Raw genomic sequence first — 24,239 nt, forward strand, 5'->3', positions numbered from 1 at the left:
CAAAGCACCTAAATAGCAGTGTTTGGGTTACTAAGTGTCACAGTTCCCTTATCATTGGAGAATGACCATGATCTCAATCTTTCTGTGCATCTTTTAGATTGAATCAGTGAAAACAGCCCTTCAACTATACTATTAGACAAATATTCTCTGTGAAGCAATAAAATAAAATCAGTTATCAATTTGAATCCATTGCCAAAAATACAATCACTATAAGCTAGCAGTTATCTGCAAAATTAACGTTTCCTACACAAACACTAAAGTTTGCAGATCATAAATATATGCAGAAAAAGAATGATTCCCTACTGAAACAGAATATTTCTAAGTAAATGTAAGTCTGTGTGTGTGTATGAGAGAGAGAGTGTGTGTGTGTGTTTGTGTGTGTGTATTCAGAGAACCATCCACTGAGCAGAGCAGTCTGCCATGGTAATTGGTAATTCAGGAACACAAAGGAGGAAAATGAAAAGCTAGGTGAGGTAGCTAGTATAACAGAGAACTCCAGAGCTAGACTCCTTGTGTTCAAATCAGGTAGGCTGTATTATTAATAGTGGGACTTTGCATAGGTCACTTACCTTTTCTGTGGCTACCTAATAGGGGAGTGATAAGCATTAAATGAATTAATATTGGCAAAAACAATGTGTGGCACCAAAAAGGCAGTATATGCTATTAATAATATTATTGAGTCAGTCTCAAATTTGCTACATGAACAATATATACTGAGTGTCACTGGGAAAAGTAAACTCTTCAGAAATAATTTCTTTAATTAAACAGCAACATTAAAAATGTGATATTTTGACCAAAAATCCATTTAGTCCCACAATTTAACATTGACATTTAAAAATATAAATGAATAATGATAAAGCACGCTGATTTTGTGAGCTAGTATTTCGTATTTTAATTATATTTTCTCAAAGATTCCATTACTGTTTAGGTTCAGCACTGATGGTTTAATAAAATCTAGTTTTTCTAAACAGTCTATTTAAACTGAGGGGAAAGTGCTGCTATATGGCTGTTTTTTGTTAGTTCAAAAGAACACACAATGCTCTCTTTCTTTTCAAAGTAGCACAGTGGCTGATGCATCCTTTGAGTAAATTTTATAATCCTTATTCTATTCAGGGGCCCATTTACCAGAAACTACCTGAAAATACTATAAGTACATGAAACTCCAATACCTCCAAGGAACTCTACTGACCCAGGCAGGCTTTGAGCAGCTCATTAATATGTCTGCTGTGAGCTAGAGAAATTTGGCACATGCAGGCTAAAAGATAAATAATTTTTCACAAAATAAAAAGAACCAAATTGATAATAAGTTTACATGTCATGTGAAGACTGAGTTCACTTTGCAATTATTTTGTTTATAAAGCCATTTGTTCAGAAATGTAGAGGACTTAAACTGGACTCAGGTAGACCACCAAAAGCCCATGTAATCTAAACACACAAACACACACACATACACACACACACACAAAAAAAAGAAGAAACAACAAAACAACTGCCTCACTGAGATGATGGAGCTAACTGCAGGTAAGCAGAGAAGATGCTACTAATTCAAGATACAATGTAGACTTTTAAGATTTAAAAAATCATATTTGAAAATATTGAATTAGCAAAAACATTAGTAAGCATTCTGTGAAGTTCATAAATTTCTGAGCACTGTAGAAGAATTAATGGAAAAAATAATCTACTTTCTACCAAAATTGAGGTATTAAGGATTGACTCTTTGTGAAATACATTAAAACCCCATAATAATGAGAATTGAAATGTAAGACTCAATCAACTCCCAACCTTCCCCACCCCGATCTCATTTAATTAATCTCCCAAAAGCAAAATCCTGCATGTTACATAATTGAATTTTTATACATTATTTAAGTTATAATTATAAGCTTATTGTATGACCGAAGGTTCAACATAGGTCAATGTTCTTTCCTGTCCTTTTTCACCGTTTTGCTTCCTATTTGACAGAGCTGATACAGTAAAACAGAAATTTCTCCCTACTCTAACCCTGTTTTCTATGGAGTTCATTTGAAAGTTTGTTTGTCATTGTACATCTGAGTGACTTGCTGTTTCCAATACTAAATATTGTTCTTTCTACACGAGGCAACTGGTGCTAAAAGAAGAACTTAAGATAAAATTTGATTTATTTTCGTAATGACTCTACATTTATGTAATGCTGTCAATGTGCAGTAAAGATCTTTTACACACATAATCTTAAATAGTTCTTATAATAGTCTTGTAAATTTAGTGTTTTTATTCCTGTCTTATAGATAAAAAACTTAATGTTGAGAGAGGTTAGTTGAACATAACCACCAAAGTCACAAAACTGTAAGAGGCAGAACCAAAGTTCAAATTTGGACATTCTTGACTTCAAGTCCAAAGCACTTTCTTTTATAACTATTCTCTGGGCATTTTTCTTTATTTCTACTGAAAAATTAAAATGCTTTCTTTTAAAACTGATTGGTTTTTTAATTTCAATATAACTGAAATGCCTAAATTTCTTTATTTCAAATCAGTGATTACAATTTAACTTCTTTTATTATTCAAGATTAGACTCCATTCTCTTTTCCTTTATTTACTGTAGTTCTTTATTCTCATCCATAAAAGACTCACTGGTCCTCACATTAAAGGGCAATTAATTTTAGATGAATTAGTTGTAGAAACCAGTCATAGATCTATAAAATGCCCATATTCTGACACTATCTATTTATCCCCAAACTTCCTGTAAGTTTTTTGGCAAAACTTTCCCTGTGAGTGAAAATTTCAAGACAAAGTTGAAGAGGTAAACAATTATATTTCTTATGGCTATGATTCTCAAAAACACCGAATGCAAAATCAATATATCATTTGCAAAAATTCTAATATCGCTAAACTCTTATTTTTATCAAAGTGATGTAAATAAGATGCTTTAAAACTAAAACCAGAAGTCCTCCACCTATACCCAGAATCACTCCCCAAAGTTGAAATAGGTATTTATACTCTTTTTTTTTTTTTTTTTTTGAGGCAGAGTTTCACTCTGTCACCCAGGCTAGAGTGCAGTGGTGCGATCTCACTGCAACCTCCACTTCCCAGGTTCAAGCAATTCTCCTGCCTCAGCCTCCCAAATAGCTGGAATTACAGGCATGCACCACCACACCCAGCTAACTTTTCATGTTTTTCGTAGAGACAGGGTTTCACCACGTTGGCCAGGCTGGTCTTGAACTCCTGACCTTAGATGATCCACCCACCTCAGCCTCCCAAAGTGCTGGGATTATAGGCATGAGCCACCCCACCTAGCCATCTTTATATTCTTAATTATTGTGTTTATAATGCTATATTGTACACTTTAAAAATTATCTATTGACTTCTTATTGTGTTAGATGTTATGTTAGATGTTTAACATAATAATAAGTTCTTCTGGGTCAGCAAAGCTTTCTCTCTCTGCCTGTCCTCTCAGTATAATTAGATAATCCAATTTTTATGAAATATCTTTAAATTATTCCAAGTATGCAAGTGTTGAACAATGCTGAGTCTACTGTACACTGTGACTGTGTTTCCTTTTTCATAGAACATTTTTTAGGACTACTTGCTGCCATTCCTACCCATTTGGTTAATTTTTAATGTACCTATCACAGATTTTTCCCAATGACTCTAACGGTCTCTCAAGTTCCACATATGTAATTTCTCATCCTCAAGGAAACTCACTTGGTTTCCTCACATGATAGACCCACAGTTCCAACAGGGTGAAGATGAAATCTTCAAGACTCCCCAAGGCCTAGACTCCAGAACCTGTACATCAGTTCTACCACAATTTATTAATCAAAGCGAGTCATTAAACTGGCACCAATTGAAGAAGCAAGAAAATAGAATTCACTTCTTGATGGAAGGAGAGGCAAAGTTGCATTGCAAAGACACGTATACACAGGAATATGAGAGTTATTATAGCCATCTTCACAATCTCCATATTTTCCATATAGTACCCACACTCAGACATGTGTGGCATCGCTTAGTCAGATCCTCTGGTCCATCCCTCTTACCACTTTATTTTTAGATAGAGTCTCGCTCTGTTGCCCAGCTTGAAGTATAGTGGTGCAATCTCGGCCATATGCAACCTCCACCTCTTAGATTCAAGCAATTCTCTTGCCTCAGCCTCCCGAGTAGCTAGGACTACAGGTGTGTGCCACTATGCCTGGCTAATTTTTTATATTTTTAGTAGACACAGGGTTTAACCATGTTGGTCAGGCTGCTCTCAAATTCCTGGCCTCAGCTGATCTGCCTGCCTCAGCCTCCCAAAGTGCTGGGATTATGGACGTGAGCCACCATGCCCAGCCCTGCTTACTTCTTCCATACAGTTTTATACCAGGGTAGAGAAGGGACAATTGCCCTCCTACAAGGTTTGGGGGAGAAGATCTGAAGCCTTAACCATATCTTAAACAGACTTTCAACCAATGCTTGTTTTCAACCCCTCCTCTCCTCTTTTCAGGAATATCATGTAACTACCACCAATTCCTGAGCTTATGGGGGGCTTCCCTTGGGCCAATGGAGTTGTTTCGTGGCTTCTCACTCTACGAGACTGAATTTCAGTGCTCTGGGGTCTCCTTTAAATCAGACAAGTTTTAAAATTTTGTTGCTCCTCTCCTGTTCTCTTTGTATATGTGGTTTTACATGGGGGGATTCTCTTTACTGTATTTTGGTGTAATTTCAAGAGTAAGTGAAGAAACATCTCTAAATGAATGGTCATTTCATTTTCAACTAAGTAAGACAACCACAATAACTATTTACCTCCTCAGACTAGCTACCTCTAATTCATCCTAAAAGGAAACCACACATTTCACAGCATTTGAATGGACTATTTCACAGAAAACATTATTTGGAAAATATATTCAATGCAGCAAAAATATTATAAGATATAATTACTCTGATAATCTCTCAACTGCTTTAATTATGAATAATTAAGAAAAATCAGCCAGGCATGGTGGCTCACACCTGTATTCCCAGCACTTTGGGAGGCCAAGGCAGGTGGATAACTTGAGGTCATGATGAAACTCTGTCTCTACTAAAAATACACAAATCAGCCAGGTATGGTGGCAGGCACTTGTAATCCCAGCTTCTTGGGAGGTTGAGGCAGGAGAATTGCTTGAATCTGGGAGTCAGAGATCTCAGTGAGCCGAGATAGCGCCACTGCATTCCAGCCTGGGTGACAGAGCGAGACTCCATCTCAAAAAAAAAAAAAAAGAAAAGAAAAAGAAAAGAAAGAAAAATGATACAGAAATTCAGGAAAACACCTCAAAGTAATGCTTTTATTTGAGGAAAGTGCAAAAAAGATAAAGATACATTGTCACCAGATGGGATAATTATAAGCAAAAGAGACTTCATAATTATTTCTCATGAGAGAGAAGATTAGAATGACCATGACTCTTACCAAACCATTCTGGATTCAATGAAGGGTAAGGAAGGAAGAGGACACAGATGACTCTGATAATTGAATCAGAATGATCAAAGAAACATTTGAGCAGAAAGAATAAAGGGGCTAAAGGTGCAATTTTCAGAGCTACTACACGGGTAATATATAGATCTATATCAGATTATAATAAGGAGTGGGCCCTGTAGCAGGGAAACAGGAAATCTCTGAAAATCCTCTTGGAATTAGCTATCCACATGCATATTTCAGATTAAAGCTTTGCATAAACAGAAACCTACTTTTGACTTACTATAAAGGTAGTCTTTGCTCTTGGATAACAGCAGTATTTTTTAAATTTTTTAAATTATTTTATTTTAGAGACAGTCTTGCTCTGTGGCCCAGGCACAATCATAGCTCACCTGGAACTCCTGGGCTCAAGCAATCCTCCCACCTCAGCTCCTAAATAGCTGGGACTATAGGCAAGTGCCACCACACCCAGCTAATTTTGTTTTTTTTTAAAAGAAAGGGTCTCATTATATTGTCCAGACTGATCTTGAACTCCGGGCCTCAAGTGATCCTCCTGCCTGCCCCGGTAGCTGGGATTACAGGAACAAGCCACTAGGCCTGGCTAGGAGGGTTTTCCAACTATATAAAGGTGCTTTGATATTCCTGCCTTCTCTTCCTTCCTCTTCCAATCCATAAGAAACAAAAAAATATAAAGAGCATAGGGGCTTGCTAAGAAAGGCTGCCAAGGGGATGGGGAAATGAAATCAAATTGTCACTCCAGAACCAAAACATTAAAAAGGATTGAACACAAAAAACACTCAGCTCCAATGCCAAGAAATGGATAGGAACTCTAGATGAAATGTAGGTGATTGTTTGGCAAATATGGGATTGGGGTGGGTGGGGAATGAAACAAACCGAAACAAAACAAAACAAAAACTGTCAATCAACCCTAGTAAATACTTTGGAACCAAAGATTAGTGGGTATCTGTGATCCTTTATCTGTGGATGGAAAAAAAGAAAAAAGAGAAATCTCAGCCAGATGACTTCTGATTGTACCAGCACTTCCTTGGGGATATAAAAGATAGTGAGAATTCCCTTGCCACAGCCATGTTTTAAGGATGAAAGTCCTAATCAAACAGCAATTGAACCTGTCAAAGGCATAAATTCAATTTTCTCAGAGCTTCAGTGAAATAAAAATCTGACCCACAGGCCAATATTTGATTTCAGAAAATCTTCCACAGCATATGTGGCCAGCAGTGATATTTCATTTCACAACTGAGTAAACCTTTAAAGTTGAATATTCTGGTGTCTATATAATAATCTTATGTTATCAGAAGCTAATGAATTACTGTCACATGCATCAACAAATTGCCTTAAATTTGTGCCAGTGTGAAAATGCAGTTTTGAAACTCAAAACCCCACAAAACTCTTGACTAATGACTTTCTACACAGTTAGATTGTGTCCCATCTAATAAAATAAATTTTACACTATTTTAAAGAATGTTGAAATGTATAACTTTATAATGATTTTTAAATACACAACTATTTTCTTAGGATGAATTATTAAAGTAAAATGGTTTGACCAAAGTTTCATAAATTATATTAAATGTTATAGATTGTAAAACTATTCCAGTAAAAGACTGATGGTTCTATAACTTCTCCAGAATAGAAGAGACGGACACCACATTTGGTGGCATATTTTTTAATCTTTACTAATATGATAGGGAAAAAAATAGTCTCTTAGCCTAAATAGTATGGTGAGACCCTGTCTCTAAAACAAATTATTAAAAATTAGCTGGGTGTGATGACACACACCCATAATCCCAACTGCTTGGGAGGCTAAAGCAGGAAGATTGCTTGAGCTCAGGAGTTGGAGGTTACATGATCCATGATCACACCCACTGCACTTCAGCATGGGTGACAGAGACCCTGTCGCCAAAAAACAAAAAACTTGGTTTTATTTCACATTTTTGAATCACTAATAAAGGGTGAACACTTTCATAGGTTTATTGACTTTGTATTTTTTTGTAGGCTTCAACTGTTTTACTCATTTTTCCATCGGTTATTTTTTTTCTCAATGATCTAGGTAAGTATTTGCCATATTAGGGAAATTCACTATTTCTCTCTTTTGTATGTTACAAATATTTTCCTACTCCGTCCTTTAATTTTGTGGTGCTTAATAAAGTGGACCACATATAAACAAAGTTTCAGTACATTAAAATTTTCCTTTGTGATTTTTCCCTCTTGATGTATGATCACTTTTTAATATACTTTTATAAATTTCTTTTGACTCATGCATGTATAAGTAGCTTCAAGCTAATTTAGAAAATTAAACTTGACACAGTTAATCATCTGCCAGGAACAAATGTCACAGAATTCTGGCTTCCATTTTCCCTAACTAAAACTTAGTGGCAGAATGTCAACAAAACTAAAAGGAGAGAAGAAACACATGCCCCTTAGCAAGTGACATCCAGTATTGCTATTCAAATGAACTGGGGTAATTCCACTAGCCTGAATGAATTCAAAGTCAGTAGTTTATACTTTTTAACTTTAATTCCTCATATTGCTACAGTCCTGAATATCTTGGGCAAAGGACTTTTCCGTCCATCATTACAATGTTCAATTTGACACTGTGAGATAGGAAAGGCAGATATCAGCTCCCTTTGCATGGATCGGGAAATCAAAGCTCAGAAACAATCATGATTGATTCTTCAACCACTAAAGCTTGCAGTGTGTGGAATGCAGGTGTTTTGGACTCCTGGTCTAATGGTCTTTCCAGTACACTATGAGAGTTCTGCAAGTAAGGATGGAGAAGTAGTTATATAAAAGAGGGACACAGAGGAGTAAAGATATAGAAAGGACATATCCTCTAAAGGAAAATACATATATTTCTATTCCCTCTTTCGACCTGTCCTACAGCCAACATTGTTAATAAAGAATCTCTGCCTCTGCCAAACTATCAAAGTACTTAAAGTAACTAATTTTGATAAAAACATTTTGCTAATAACACTATCTGGTTTAATCCTTGAGAATGCAACAACAAATTTCATAAAAAGTGAATCTGTTATTTCTAAAATGTATGTGATTATGGTAATAAGGTAAAATAAAATATTAAGTAGGTATTAGCAAGTTATCTAATCACACAGTTGGTTTTGCTGGCTGCCAGCCCCTACCTGAAACTATCCAGGGGCCCGCCAGTAGTTACCTCACTTAGCATAAACTCAGATATGGTAAAAAGGGGCTCATTATAAATAATAAAAAATACTTCTCAGGAAATTCTAAGGGTTTCAGAAGCTCTGTGTCAGGAACTGGAACAAAGACCAAATATATATTTTATTATATCACACCATGACAGACTTGGGGCGGGAGAGTAAAGGAGAAGTAATTTGGAAGAAAATTCTAATGATGTACAGAACTGATGGTGTTTAGTATATGGTACCCTAAAATATAGCACCCTGGCATTTGTGAAAACTGCAGAAAAGGAAAAGTATCTCTGGCCTTATCCCAGCCCTTCTACCCATAAAACCTAGGAAGAATTTTCTGAGCTTCCCCTGAAGCAGGCCATGTGACCCTCATTCAAGAGATCATGGACACCTTCCCAATACCCAGAGGAAAGGAACCAAAGACACAGAGATGCCAAGAAGAATCTGAACAAACATGCCTTGCTAAATTCCCTATTTACTGCCATTAGATCATCCCCTTGTCCTGTAAACATATTTCTCCATGACTGTCCACTCCTCATCAAACCTAGCATAAGAAATACACAGGTTTGCCTGATTCTCTGGGTCTTCAGTGCCTTATAAAGGCTCCTCTGTGTTATTAAAAACCTATTAGATACATTTGTATGTTTTTCTCTTGTTAATTGGTTTTTTGTTATAGGTACCTCTGCTATGACCTTAGTGATGAGGATGGAAAACACACTTCTCCACACCTACGGAATTTTACAGCCAAGTACACGTGCAGATTCCTACTTGCCCGCTAGGAATCTCACATTGCTCCTTGGAAATGGCCAGATCTGTCCAGTTAATAAACCAGGCAATGCACTAGGAAGTTACATCCACAACTTATTTAACTCTCACACTACTCTTCCAAGGGCAATGTTACTACCAAAAGCATTTATAACTCACAAAGTCAAGGATGAAAAGTTAATGCAATCAAATCACAAGGTAAGCAAGGCGTGTTTCCAGTCCTGCTCACCGTCATTCTACCACACAGTCTAGTAATTTTTAAAAATTCCTTGCCAAATGAAGTGTTAATCTGTTTAAAAGAGGTGATTAATATTACGGATGAAGAGGATAAGAGAAACATTATCAGAAAACATGTTTAATGCATTTAACTTTGGGAGTTTGAAAGAGACATCAAGAAAGGCATTGAAACTGGTTCCTACTTGCGTATTGCCACCTCTCAAATAAGAACTAATAGTGCGGTGCTAGTGGTTGGTTCTTTAATGGCATTTAAACAGAATAAATATCCACCTGGAATTACTGGGGGAAAACCAGTCTGTCTGCCTGTTAGTCTCTGTCTCTGTGTTTGCCTGTCTGCCTGTCTGCCTGCCTGCCTGTCTGTCTCTCTCTCTTTCTCTCTCTCTCTCTCTCTCTCTCTCTCTCTCTCACACACACACACACACACACACACACACACACACAGAGGCAATAAACAACAGAAAAACAGGACAGAATGCATACAGATTTTTCTGTATTTTAAAAAGCACTTCAAAGTTCAAAAACTACAATTAAAAAACAAACGTGGAAAAATATTCATCCCTGCTATCCAAAAATATTAACCAAACATTAACTTATTCTATAGCTACCATATTAGCACTAAAAGTGATCCATTTAATAGCTAATAATTTGCTCACTGCTTTCTTAATTATAAACTGAAACAAATCTCTTATATGTCATTATGGAGATATGTTTCAAAAGCCATGAAAATATTTTATCCTATGGCTCAATAAGTAAATCATTCAGAAAAAAAAACATACATATGGATTTCGTTTACCAAATACTTTCTACTTTTTTTCATTCTTGCTAAAGCAAAACATTAAAGACTCTGATCACCAAATTAATCTCACATTTAAAAAATTCAAATATTGCATTTAAATGCTATAAAAATGTTAATATAAATAAGAGCAGATTTTGAATCAGTGAGACTTTTTTGCCATTTATGAATCTATAAGCAGCATTTACTAGCTTGAATTATGAATGTCAAATACGTTTTAGACTACACCAAGTGTAACATAATTTTCCAGGTTATGTAGGAGAAAATTAAAGAAAGTTAAAAGAATTAACTCTCAAATGAAAATCACTTCAAATATTCAATTTAATTCAAATTAGTACTAAAACTAAGTGAGCGTGATTTCATGTATATTAACAATGTATTACTAATTAAAATTTTTAGTATCTTCACAAAGGTACTTCTTCTAAAGAAGCAAACTTTCCAGAAAAAAAAATACAGCATAATAATTATAATAAATCGTATTCTACCTCAAAAAGGAAAAATCCAGCATGTTGTTTTATTTCTTAGCATTCTCTTTCCTTTTATCATAGGCTCTCAAAATCGTAAAGTACCAAAAAAAAAAGCTCTTTATTTTGAGCTTTCTGAGTGTAGGTTTTGTCCGTTACCAAAACTTGGCACAATGCCTAGGAAATAGAGTATTCATACAAGGAAATAAATTAATTTGAAATTTTACTAATCCAAGCACCCAACCATACTTCAATCTCCTTAATAGCATCTCAAATCCTTGTTAACACCTTGAAGGAAGAAAACACAATTGTCAAAGTCATCCAGAACATCCTCAATAAATTATACTTCTTAAGAGCTGGTGGAAATTTTTCCCTCTCTGATATTCAGATATTAATCCAATGTTTTATTCACTGGGGCTCTGTGGTAGAAGTTTATCCTGGTTCACATAAAGTGTTTGCAATATCCAGATCCAGATTGAAAGAAGGGATCAAATTATGTGACCCAGCTTTTCCACTTAGATATATATTCAAGAGACTTGACAACGTATGTTCACACAAAATCTTGTACATGAATGTTCACAGCAGCATTATTCATAATGGCCTCAAAAAAGCAAATGACCCAAATTTCCATCAACTGATGAATATATAAACAAAATGTGATATAGTCATACAATGGTATATTATTTGGCAATAAGAAGAAATGAAGTACTGATAATGCCACAACATGAATGAATCTTGAAAACATTATGTCAAATGAAGGAAGCCAATCACAAAGGTCACATATGATATGATTCCCTTTACATGAAATGTCCAGAATAGAAAAATCAACATAGAAAGAAATATTAGTTGTTGCCACAGCCTGTGGGGGAGAAAGAAATGGGGAATAATTGCTAATAGGTATGGGGTTTCTTCTTAGGGTGCTGAAAATGTTCTGAAGTTAGATAGTGGTTATAGTTGCACAACTTTTTTTCTTTCTATTTTTTTGAGATAGAGTCTTGCTCTGTTGCCCAGGCTGGAGTGCAGTGGTGCCATCTCAGCTCGCTGCAACCTCTGCCTCCTGGGTTCAAGCAATTCTCCCTGTCTCAGCCTCCCAAGTAGCTGAGATTGCAGGGGTTTGCCACCACACCCAGCTAACTTTTGTATTTTTAGTAGAGACAGGGTTTCACCATGTTGACGAGGCTGGTCCAAACTCCTGACCTCAGATGATCTGCCCTCCTCAGCCTCCCAAAGTGCTGGCATTACAGGCATGAGCCACTGTGCCCGGCCAATAGTTGCAAAATTCTGTTGATATACTAAAAACCACTGAAATGTATACTTTAAAAGGGTGAATTTTATGGTATGTGAATAACATCTCAATAAAGCTTTTATTAAAAAATTTAAGTGTTCAAGCACAAGCTGGCTGATTATTTGTGTAAGTACCATAGAAAGAATTGTTGCCACTGGTTATTGTACTATAGAGTCCAAATATTTGATGATTTTTCAAAATGATTTCAACAGAGCTAAATGCCATTGACTTAAAATGAACAAAGGAGTTAAGCAGCTCTTTATATTAAGACAATTAGTCCATTAAGAAAATTAAAAGTAAACCTCATCAATTGCACAAAACCAAAGCCTCCTCTCAAGAAGTCTAATATAAAAGGTTAAAATTTTTGAATGAAACATTCATTTATTCCTCCACTTTAGTGAAAAACAGACTTTGAGGAGATATTTAGAAAGCAGACTGAGAAGACTTGCTTTGCTGACCCTAACTCACCCTATAGAGGTTCTCTTTGCTAATCAGGACCTAATTCACTTAGCCTTTTCACATGATCAAATGCCAGTTTCCTATCAGAATTATCAATGGCCTACCATAATAGTACTTAAGAATTATGTCATAGTTAAATATCTAGCTATTTTATTAGTATATAAATTTATATTTAAAATAAATAAATTTGACTTATTTATACTAATATAAAGTATAAATTTAAACTAATATTAATACATCATAGTATTAGCATAAAGAAAGCATTACCATTGTATTAAAATATTAACATTCATTTCTTTGTGGGAAAATGTGCATATCTGTACTCAGTGCATTTAAGGTTAAGAATTATATAACCCAGTGTTCAAGTTACCACTTCCTCTCTTAAAAGCTGCTAAAAATTGTTTTAAATGACTCATAGATAAGATTTTTGTGAACCTGTGATATTTACTCCCCTTGTGAAATTTAAAGCATACCTATATTTAACACCAAAAGAAAGCCTTGTATCTTTCATGAGTACTTTTAAGTAAACTTTCATTTTAACAGTCAAATGATACCTTTTGCTCCACCTTCAAAAACTGAGCCAGTTCTTCCACAGTTAGGTGATCTTTCTTGTCACTGTAGCTCAAAAGCAACAAATAAAGATCTCGTCTCAAAGACATCATTTTGTAAAAAACACAGAACTCTTCAAATGTCAAAGTTCCTTGATTCTCATCTGTGTCAGCTTCCTGAAAAGGGCATAGAAAAATAAAGTAATTTGAAGGTTAGAAATAGGAAATTGAGTACTGGAAAATAATATTTACCAGAAAAGGGCTAGTACACAAATCCCAAGTGGTGAGCACACATAGAACATTATAAAAAGTGACCACATATTTGGCCAGAAAGAAAGTTTCAACAAATTATAAAGAATCAACCTCATACTGTGTTAGCCTGACAGACTCCATCTTGCTGAGAGCCAGACAGATTCCATCTTAACCTCCACCTCACCCCTCCTGCCATTTCTCCCTTGAGTGCATACCTGGGTCATGCTACTGTGCTGGGTCATGCTGTGCTTAGAACTATAGAGGCATATAACCATTATAACCATATCCTGCTTGGCAAGCCCACTTGCTATTGTTAATACCCCCTTGATTGATTGTATGGCAAGTACCAAATAACCCCCTTGGTTATTGCAATCATGGGAACCGCTTGTGTATACTCTCCTTAGTAATCAACAATCATGGGAACCTCCTGCCTCCTAGTTACAAGCCTCCTTATCTAACTTGCTTGTTCTGCTTCTATAAATTCTGCTTCAGCTAGTCTCCTCCTCCCCTCTCTTAAGCAAGATATAAAAAGGAATCAAACCCCTTCTTCAGGGCTGAGAGATTGTGAGCATGAGCTGACTCTCAGCTGCTGGCAATAAAGGACTCTCAATTGGAACTCAGGGTGTGGCGCTTTCCTTCTAACTCCCTCAGGTGTAACAATACAAACCAATTGTTCTGAGCACTGTAAATTTATAAATCAATAAAGAAAGCTAAAAAAAAAAAAACTAGAAACAATACAATTCTAAACAGGAAATGAAATATATAGAAGTGAAAAATACACTACATATTAAAACTTAAAAAATAACATTAGAATGAAACTTGAAGTCTTAATTTTATTAGAAAGCAAAGTAGATTTTTTTTAAAAGCTAATAATTCAACTCAAAATGTGAAAAAAAATTAAATGAAGAAAATAAATTATAAACAAAACCAAAAAGTAATAAAATAGAAAACCAACAGCTATAACATACAGGTGAGAAGGAAAACCAAAGCCTGATTTCTAGAGAACCAATAAAAATGAGAAAGCTTGAACAAGACTAATCAAGAACAAAAGAAAGAAGATATATTTAACACATGAGAAAAATACCAGTCTCTCATTGGTTTCTGAACTGTAATCCAATCACATATAATTTTTACCTATGAGAGAATCTCTCTTAATTAGCCATAGGTAGGACTGATGCTATTAAATCCATGGGCATCATTGGTAACTCCCTGCTTTCCCTCCATAGAAAAGTCTGAACAATCCATCTGGATTGATTTCTTGTTAAAATTATCTGTTTCTAGTAATTATTGAGCACAATGCTTTCATCATATGCCTTACTTACTGGTTGGCTGAATGATTCATAAAACCATAAAACTATCGGGGATAAACAATGAGCAACTGACCCATTTATGTGATCTTCTTCATTCTAAGTGAACACAATCGTAACTAAACAAAAACAGACAAGGAATGAATGGCATTTTGAAATGCATAGATTTTGTGAAGGATACTCAACTGTTACATGGTTTTAAACAAAGGTTTGAAAGTCTAAGTGGTCATTAAAATCTTTTTAAAATTTTGCTAACCTTGGTTCAATTATGAACAAATACTTCCAAATTTGACTTCACAAAATTACCCAAGAAATCATGATTTGCATAGGTATAGACTTTAAGATTGCCTCTTACAATGAATCAGCAGTTACCTCTTCAATGCTGTGATCAGCTCCCGTGCAAATGAACAGATAGGAGGTGGAGCTCATAGCAGGCAAAAGTGGGATGACAAGGAATACCAGAAACATGTCAAACCTTCCCATATGTTAGAACATAATTCATTTCCCCTCCAAAGTCCTTCACTCCATCTCTCAGGTTCCCTATATAGCAAATCTCACTCCTTCCTCCTTTTCCCATTCTCTCATGCTGTTCTCCAGTGCAACGGGACTCGGCCTCCCACAATGCAAACCATCTCCAATCAAGAACAGGGCCACCCTAAAAGGTCACAGAACAGAGTCAGCCTCTGTCTTCCATTTGTTGTTGCAACATATACCCCATGTGGTCTCTGTTCTTACCATCTCAAAGAATAAGCACAAAACACTAAACATCATATTGCCCTCCTATGCTTATTTTTACATGCACAAAGTATCACTTACCTACTCCCTTAGAATAGAAAATCATTCCAAAACATGGATTATACACATATCTTCAAATAACAATCTTTTATAAATTAATACTCTAGTAATTTCTAATAGCCTAACATTGTCTTTGCTCTGACTTAAACGAGAGCTCACTTCTGCACCTCAGATGAGGACTAAATGCAGTCCTACCTGGATGCCACAGAATAAGTCTGGACCCAAGGATTTTTCTCAATGACTTACCAACAGGGAAAGAGCATTTCATCTAACATCAACAAAGAGTGGAATGAAATTCTAGAGAGCTCCCTAAATGGTAGGAGTGAATTGCCCTCCTAATCCTCATGGATACTAAATCTTGAACTCCTCAGAGACGAACTAGAGAGCTCTTGAGGTTTTAAACAAGTGCTATTTTTTGGTCATGTTACCTAGTCTTTATTCTGATACTCACAACAGCCCCATGAGGTAGGGAAATGAGGTATTATTGTTCTGTCAAAAGACTCAATCAAGTTTCCTCCATTATTTAAGTGTCAGGAAAACAGCAACAATAACAGAAAAGCATTTTGCGAAGTGAAATTTTGGACACATGTTAAGTTTATAAAGTCTTTTTACTTGATAAAACAAAATCATTTCTTCATCGAAGAAAAATAAAACAGTACAGAGCACATATATTAGCTTCCAACAAAGCAAAATAGCCTTTTAATATGCCTAAGTATATCAATAACCTCTGTGTATTTTATATAAGGCCAATGAAATTGTGAAAACTGACCTGAAACATTTGTCTGACTTTTCTTCGGGGCAGATTAACATTCAGTTTATGCATCAGCTGATGTATCTCTTCAATATTCAACAAGCCATCACCATTCTTATCAGCTTCCTCAAAGGTCTGCTTCACCCATGTGCAGAAAGGTCAAAGAAAACGCCTGTGTTCTCATGGACACAGGGAGGGGAGCATCACACACTGAGGTCTGTGGGGGAGGAACTAGGGGAGGGACAGTGGGGGATGGGGACTTGGGGAGAGATAACATGGGGAGAAATGCCAGATATAGGTGATGAGGAGGAAGACAGCAAACCACATTGCCATGTATGTACCTATGCAACAATGCTGCATGTTCTTCACATGTACCCCAAAACCTAAAACACAATTTTATATATATATATATATATATATATATATATATATATATACTTGTGTTCTCATCAAAATTAAAAACTGCTCTCACAGAATACTCACAAGGACATGTGTCAGTAACAGAACTCGAGAAGAAATTCTTTGGAGGAGGCCCTGCAATCCATAGGCTCTGATGAGCTACTAATAGTGATGACAACAACAATGATGATAACAACAAACCAGGAATGGAAGGAGAACATATAAAGGGGGTTCCTGGCCAGGCGCGGCGGCTTACACCTGTAATCCCAGCACTTTGGGAAGCTGAGGGAGGTGGATCACCTGAAGTCAGGAGTTTGAGAGCAGCCTGGCCAACATGGTGAAACCCCATGTCTACTAAAAATATAAAAATTAGCTGGGCATAGTGGCAGGCACCTGTAATCTCAGCTACTCGAGAGGCTGAGGCAGGAGAATCCTTGAACTCAGGAGGCAGAGGTTGCAGTGACCCAAGATTGCCCCACTGCACTCCAGCACGGGCGACAAGACCAAAAATCCATCACAAAAAAAAAAAGGTGGGGGTTCCCTCCACTGCGAAATGAGAGATAAAACAAATTATTTTGAGCACCTTTAATTGAAACATTCTTACTCAATCTTATCCAAATTAAATATCAAATCTATTATTATAAAACACTATATTTCATCAACTGTAGGAGAAAAACACTATATTACTTGTTCTAATTCCAATCTAGCAATACAATAACACCTCCAATAGCAAACTCCATAAACATAAATATTTCTATATGACTTCAAATGTTATCCCTTTTTGTTTCTCATTTCCTGACCAGTTTTTCTTAGTTATGCTGCCATGTCCATAACACAAACCTTGTGTCCCTACTAGTTCCCATTCACAAGGTTAGAATTCTTCATTTATGAGGCATATAGATGGCACATAGCAGGAACGGCCCCATATTACAGCTCTTCACTGCTGTTTAAGAATCTTTTTATGATAAAACCCCAAATATCATAAATATAGGGCTTATCTTCTCCTATGCCCTTTTACCTAGTATCTTTTTCTTTTCAATTCTCTTTTCTCAGTCCCACTCCAACATTTAGCAAATTAGGCCATCTAGTTCAATCTCATTATTGTTCAGATAAAGATATAAAATGAGAGGAGAGGGAGAAATACAGTAATAATTAGTATGAGAACCAGGTCTCAACCCAGGCCTTTTGTACCTGATCTAGCATACTCTTCTACACATAAGGTCTGTCTCTACACTATGCTTCTCTTCCTATTACTAGCTTTGATGGTTCTCACCTAATCAGCCCAAATTTCTGAATCACAGACAAGTAATGTGAAATACGAGTGTAATGTGCTAGGAGGTGCCCTCAAAGCTCAGGTATGAGATGGGGTGACTGAGAATAAGAGGCTGAGTTTAGATACAGAAGATTTACACCATGTGAACAGAAATTTTAAAGGATCCTCAATGAGAGAAGCCTTAGGTTGCTTTACATAGTGAGAAAGCAGATGAAATGGTAATAAATACAGGAATTGAAAATTCCCAGTTAACTTTTAGCAAAGGATTTTTTTAAATGGATGATTCATAGTTGTTGAGGGGTAGGTTACAAAAGGCAGGTATTGTGTGCAAATTTAGAAAACAAATTAAACTTCAAAGTTTGAAGGGTAATGGAGAGAAAAAGAATAAGATGATACAAAAAAAAAAAAACAGAGAATCAAAGTAAGAGAAAGCTATAGTTTTAAAAGCAAGAAATGGGAGAATGAATGTGTATCAGAGGAGAGGGCACAGCATATTTCCATTTTCTATGCGATTCAGATTATGACTGTAGATTATACCTCAGAAAGTAAAAGCACCCAGACGGGTAAAGTATTATTCCTTCTAAAATTAAGTAGAGGAGATTTTCAGATTTCCTTATTTCATATTTTGTAAATACTTTATTTCACATTTTTTCCCTTTAAAACATTTTAAAATAAGTAGCCCAGCCCTTTCTAGTTCAATTTTTCCCCATAGACTTGTTAGGACTCCATTTTATACGATCCCTAAAAGTTAAAGGGAGGTCCAGATCTGGGGGAAAATTAACTGAAAAACCAAAAGGGTGAAACATTCGGCACAATTACTAATAAGTGCCTCAGTCGCATTTTGTTCTGTTTTCAAGGCATGTAGCACCCACTTGGGGCTTTCGACTGTGGACACTACTATGTGTTCCACAAAGTATATGGCTAGAGTTCAAGGAAGTGATGAAAGGAGTCCAATGGCAGTAATATTTTTATCATTTTATTCTATAATTCTTTATCAAAGCCTCTCAGAATCTTCTCCAGAGAAGAGGCAGGGACAGCCAAACCCTAAGCATGTGTGTATTCTGCAGATACAAACCTTTAGGATAAGCCTGTGTCTGCAAAGCCTTTAGTACCAACATGGAAACTGGCTTTGACTATTGGTTTAGGGGACTGGTAAAGTAGAAACAGAGGTGGAATCAAACCAAGAAATATACACTAGTCCTAATTCTACTACTTACTTTGCCCTGTGACTGTGGTTTACTCACATCACCTCTTGAAGCCTCCGTTTCTTCACCTACAATGTCAAGGAGCACGACTTTTAACCTTGAAATCCCTTCCAACCCTAAGATTCCATAAATGAAAAAACTATTCTTTCCAGTAATGGTCCACATGGTATAAAACTCCAGGTAAAATTGTCCTGATATCTTAAATATGTTCTTCATAATTAAGGTATGAGTGCCCAGTAAAGCCCTGAATTAATAATTTACAGCCACACCCATAAGTTTAAAAAGAGAAATCAGTCATTCTACAGAGAAATCTGAGTGAGACTGATTGCAAAGTAATGGTCTAGGATTTTCTATCAAGAGACTGTAGGAGCATGTAAAGCATTGAATGATCCTGTATAGTATAGAGGAGGGCAGACTTTTCTGTAAAGGGCCTGACAGTGAATATTTTAAGTTTTGCAGGACATTTGCTCTCAGCTGCAACTATTCCACTCAGTCACTGTCATGAGAAAGCAGCCATACAGACATAAATTAATGAACATGGTTGTGTTCCAATAAACCTTTATTTATGAACCCTGAGATTTTAATTTCAAATAATTTTCACAGGTCACAAAATGTTTTTCTTTTGATTTTTTTAACCATTTAAAACCTATTCTTAGCTCAGGAGTTCACACAAAAATCAGGAGTGGGCCAGATTTGCCCAGCAGTTTGAGGGTAAAGAATAAAGTCTGAATTTACAACATACATAACAGGCCACTTAAAGCCTTCTGGAGGTAATAATTTCCCTCATGGGGTCATGAGATAAGGTGGGGAAAATACGAAGGAGAATGGTCTGATGGAGAAAATTGCTGATCCATCACTATCATCTTTGCATACAGATCTGCTAAGAATTCAGGCTTTCATTATCTGAATAGGAAAGCTAAAGATTTGCCACTCTACCTCTTTTTAGCAATGACAACAGTACCTATTACTTGTAAAGTGCTTATTAGGTGCTAGGCAGTGTTCTAAAGACTATATAAATATACTCACTTGATCTTCACACAGCTCTATATGGTAGATACCATCATTATCATCATTACCATGTTTCAGATAAAAGACTTGAAGGCAAAAGAACATAAGTAATTTATCCAAATTTACACAGTCCAGGGAGAGTGGGGGCTTTACCCTAGGCAGTGCAGCACCAGGTCTGATCCCTTAATGACACTGGATTTCTTCTAGTAAGTATGAGCACTGCATCATAGCCATCACTCAACATGGCCATACTGCAGAACTAAGTTACACCCTAGACCGGATAGATTTTCTCATGCAGCCTTGTAAGATTCATTATTCTCATTATTCCTTGACAGTTAAAATTTTCAGTCCTAAGTGAAATCTAATAACGAACATCTCAAATCTGTTCTCTTCATTAATGTAGAATTAAATGTTTGCAAAATTAAGGATGTAATCCCATTATTAGGATGTTATCTAAAACACTATTAAACTCTGACAAATCTGTATCAAAGTGATTCCCTGACTCAACATAACCTTTCTCATTTTTTACTTCAGCTTCCTCTTTACTAACTATTCATTAATTTATTATTTCCCTTTTTCTCCTTCACTGACACAAAAAATCAACTGCTTCTATGTATAAAATTCTTTCTCTGTGTAGTGCCACAGTACACCTGCTTTCTGGACAGCATATTTTCAGGAAATGAATCCCATAAAACATGAAAACTTTCAAGTGCCAGTAAACATGGGCAAACAGGTTCAAAAAACTTTTGACTAACAAAGTAAAAAGATAGTTTATGCCCATCTCTAACTCATCTCTTTCAAGGATTATGAGAGAGACTTCTATAAGTGACTTAAGGCACTAGAGTGCTGTGAACTTGTCCTAGTTAATTGGGTGAGGCTAGAAGCTTCCAGATTTGGTGGCTTCCCCTGTGGCCACTGCTCTTTCTTCTTTCTTGCTACAACAACCTTGATTTTGTTCAGGCACCCAAAAGCCATGTGCTTTAATGATGAGTGGGAACTTGATGGGAGGAGGTAAATCTGGGTTTAATACAACTGTCCTCAGAGTATAGTCCTGGGGGTCTCCATAAACATGAAGTTCCCCCTTTTCCAACCACATGTCTGTGTGAGGCTAGATTTTTTTCATGTAGTTCAATCGAAACCACACATCACAACAGACTGAACACGGAAGCAGATAAAAGAACCCATATGTTCTATTGTCAGACATTAAAGAGATTTGTAAAACGGTAAAGCGATACTACTCTTCTAACTTGTTTTGTTTTGAAAAATACTTTTTATAAAAATGTTAATATGCAACAGAGTTCATTATTATTATAAACACATTTTTATGTCTCACATTTAATCTCTAATATGACAAGTTCCAATAAATAGATCCCACATAAACAAAAGCTTTTCAGAATCTTCAGGGGTTTTTTGTTAGTTTTCTTGTTTTTAAGAGACAGAGTCTTGCTCTGCTCTCCAAGCTTGAGTACAGTGGTGTAACCATAGCTCACCATTGCCTCCAACTCCTGAGCTCAGGCAATCTTCCCATCTCAGCCACCTGAGTAGCTGGCACTACAGGCATGTGCCACCACAACTGGCTAATCTTTTTAATTTTTTGTAAAGATGGTGTCTCACTATGTTGCCCAGACTGGTCTCAAACTCCTGGCCTCAAGTGATCCTTCCACCTCAGCCTCCTAAAGTGCTGTGATTACAGCAAGGAGCCCCTGCACCCAGCCCAAGTCTTCAGTTTCTAAGAGCAAAAAAAAGGTTCTGAGATCAAAGTTTAATCATGTCAATTAATTTCTCCTGCAAGAGACTGGTTTAGGAATGAATGAGCCAACAATAATAATTTTGGGCAAAGACGAGAAGTTGTCTTTTGGGGGGTTTTTCTTTTCCCTTAAAAAAAAAAAAAAAAGATTTGTGAGAAGAAACTCTGCTACCTCTATGCAGGGCTGTGCTTAGAGCTACTGCCTGAAGCTGCAGCAGCTCTGACGAAAGGGCAGTCAGCTGCAAGACCAAGCTGACATGCTGAGAATGGCAGGACCTGGGTCCCTGATGACATAACTGAACCAATGAATTAGCTGACCCTGGAAATGCCCCATCTCAGATCTCTTGTTCATGAGAAACTGAATTTTCCTTATTGTGGAAGGCACTGTTAATATGGTTTCTCACACCTGTACCTGAAAACATTCAGTATTTTTGGTTGGTTGTTTTTTACCAAATGTTAAAGAGTTAGAAATCAAACCAACAGACTTAAGCACAGAAAGTTAAATCCTGCTTGTGTTTTGTTCATTTCTAAATCCCAGTTGCCTTTATCTGCATGCTGTGAATATTGATGAAAACATCATGGCTCATCAACTCAGACTTCTCACACTGTCAAGATCCTTTCATGAGCTGAATTATTTCCATTCTGCTCCAACAATACTCTGGGCAAGGGATTATAGCTAGAGTAGCACAAATATATCACCAACCCCTGGGAAAAAATTAGGGCACACAAATCAATGATGGCAAGGGAGTAGCTCTATTCTCTGCATGGACAGAGACACCTATATTTTAAGGCCATTCAGAATGTGAAGAAGGGAACAAAAGCAGTCAACTAGCCTAATACCCTCACTTTAAAGATCAGGAAATTGAGCCCAGAAAGGCCTTGCTATATGCCCAGTCAATCCCAGCAGGAAAGATGCCTGCAGACCAACCCCATTAATCATTTATCTTGTCAGCACTGCAGGACCACAAGCAAGGTTTAATCAAGAATGAGACTTAGATTCCAGTTTCTCAAGCAATTAAGAGAGGGTAAATATTAGTAAGTAAAAAATAACTTCCCCTTTGGTATCAATCAGTTCAGTCTCCAAACTGTAAGGAGGAGAAAAAGCAGGCCGGGCGCAGTGGCTCATACCTGTAATCTCAGCACTTTGTGAGATCAGGGCAGGCAGATCACCTGAGGTCAGGAGTTCAAGACCAGCCTGACCAACACGGAGAAATCCTGTGTCTACTAAAAATACAAAATTAGCCAGGCATGGTGGCACATGCTTGTAATCCCAGCTACTCAGGAGGCTGAGGCAGGAGAATTGCTTGAACCTGAGAGGCAGAGGTTGCAGTGATTGCGCCATTGCACTCTAGCCTGGACAACAAGAGCGAAACTCCATCTGAAAAAAAAGAAAGAAAAAAAGCAGGAAAAAGCTCAGTGCCCAGTACCTAACTGCAACTCACAGAGTATTTGTTAAACTAAACTGACTTCATAACAAAGTAGAATTTTCTCTAATCCAAATCAGTGTTTTCCCAGTTAATGAATATTCCTATGATTTAAAAAAGGCAATGATACTTAATGGGCACTTCCTCTCTCTTAGGAAACTTGAGGCTATATTTGGAGACCTCTGATTGTGGAGCTAGATTGAGTCTCTTCAAAGAATTTTGCTCCTGAATTCATACAAGTTTAAGTTTCCATACATTTCATGCATTCATTAATTTGGAATGAGAGTCAGGAGGGGAGAGAAGGGTGTGGGGGTAAAGAAAGAGAAAGGGAAATTATGGGAAAAATTAAAACAGTTTAATCCTTACTTCACACACACACACACACACACACACACACACACACACATATGCATACACAGAGAGCAAGAGAGCGAGAGCTCAAAAGAAAATTCTAGAAAGGATATTGGTCATGGGTCCTCTGCCTTTTGGCAAGGGAATCTTCATCACTGATGCCAGCCATCAGGTACTTGAGGCCTGTGATCCAGGTGCGGGCCTCCTCGGGGTTGGAGGTGATGAGGTCCAGGGACTCCATGTGGTTGCCATGGTAGATGGTGAAACAGCAGCTGGGGTCAAAGTTCCCCTCAGCTTGTCTGTGGAATATTTCAGACTGCCGACCCTCAGTCACTTTGTAAATGGAATCAATAAGTACTGTGAAGAAAATGATATACACACAGTCATACAGCAGGCAAAGATACTTATTTACATGCACTAAGAAACAAGAAAAGCAAAATCATTTTAAATATAAAAAATAAGTATGAGGCCAAGTGCGGTGGCTCACGCCTGTAATCCCAGCACTTTGGGAGGCCGAGGCAGGTGGATGGACTGAGCTCAGGAGTTCAAGACTAGCCTGGGCAACACAGTGAAACCCCATCTCTACTAAAAATACA

At 36.8% G+C, this 24,239-nt stretch overlaps 1 protein-coding gene across 3 annotated transcripts in view; it reads right to left on the minus strand.

Moving 5' to 3' along the window:
* The window catches only part of PLCH1 (phospholipase C eta 1), a 231,552-nt gene that overhangs the window by 72,772 nt on the left and 134,541 nt on the right, over positions 1-24,239 (minus strand). For 2 of the 3 annotated variants that reach the window (XM_064378846.1, XM_012447398.3), the window contains exons 1-2: positions 16,255-16,441; positions 13,138-13,308 (exon numbers count right to left, since the gene is read on the minus strand). In XM_064378846.1, coding sequence (XP_064234916.1) covers positions 13,138-13,308; positions 16,255-16,308 — 225 coding nt within the window. In that variant the 5' untranslated portion in view covers positions 16,309-16,441. Of the gene's footprint in view, positions 1-13,137; positions 13,309-16,254; positions 16,442-23,756; positions 24,001-24,239 lie in introns of those variants that run through there. The other variant, XM_012447394.3, reaches the window with a different exon arrangement.

The sequence above is a fragment of the Aotus nancymaae genome, unplaced genomic scaffold, assembly GCF_030222135.1.
Source record: "Aotus nancymaae isolate 86718 unplaced genomic scaffold, 86718_ANA_hifiasm-v0.15.2.pri h1tg000019l, whole genome shotgun sequence".
Taxonomy (NCBI): domain Eukaryota; kingdom Metazoa; phylum Chordata; class Mammalia; order Primates; family Aotidae; genus Aotus; species Aotus nancymaae.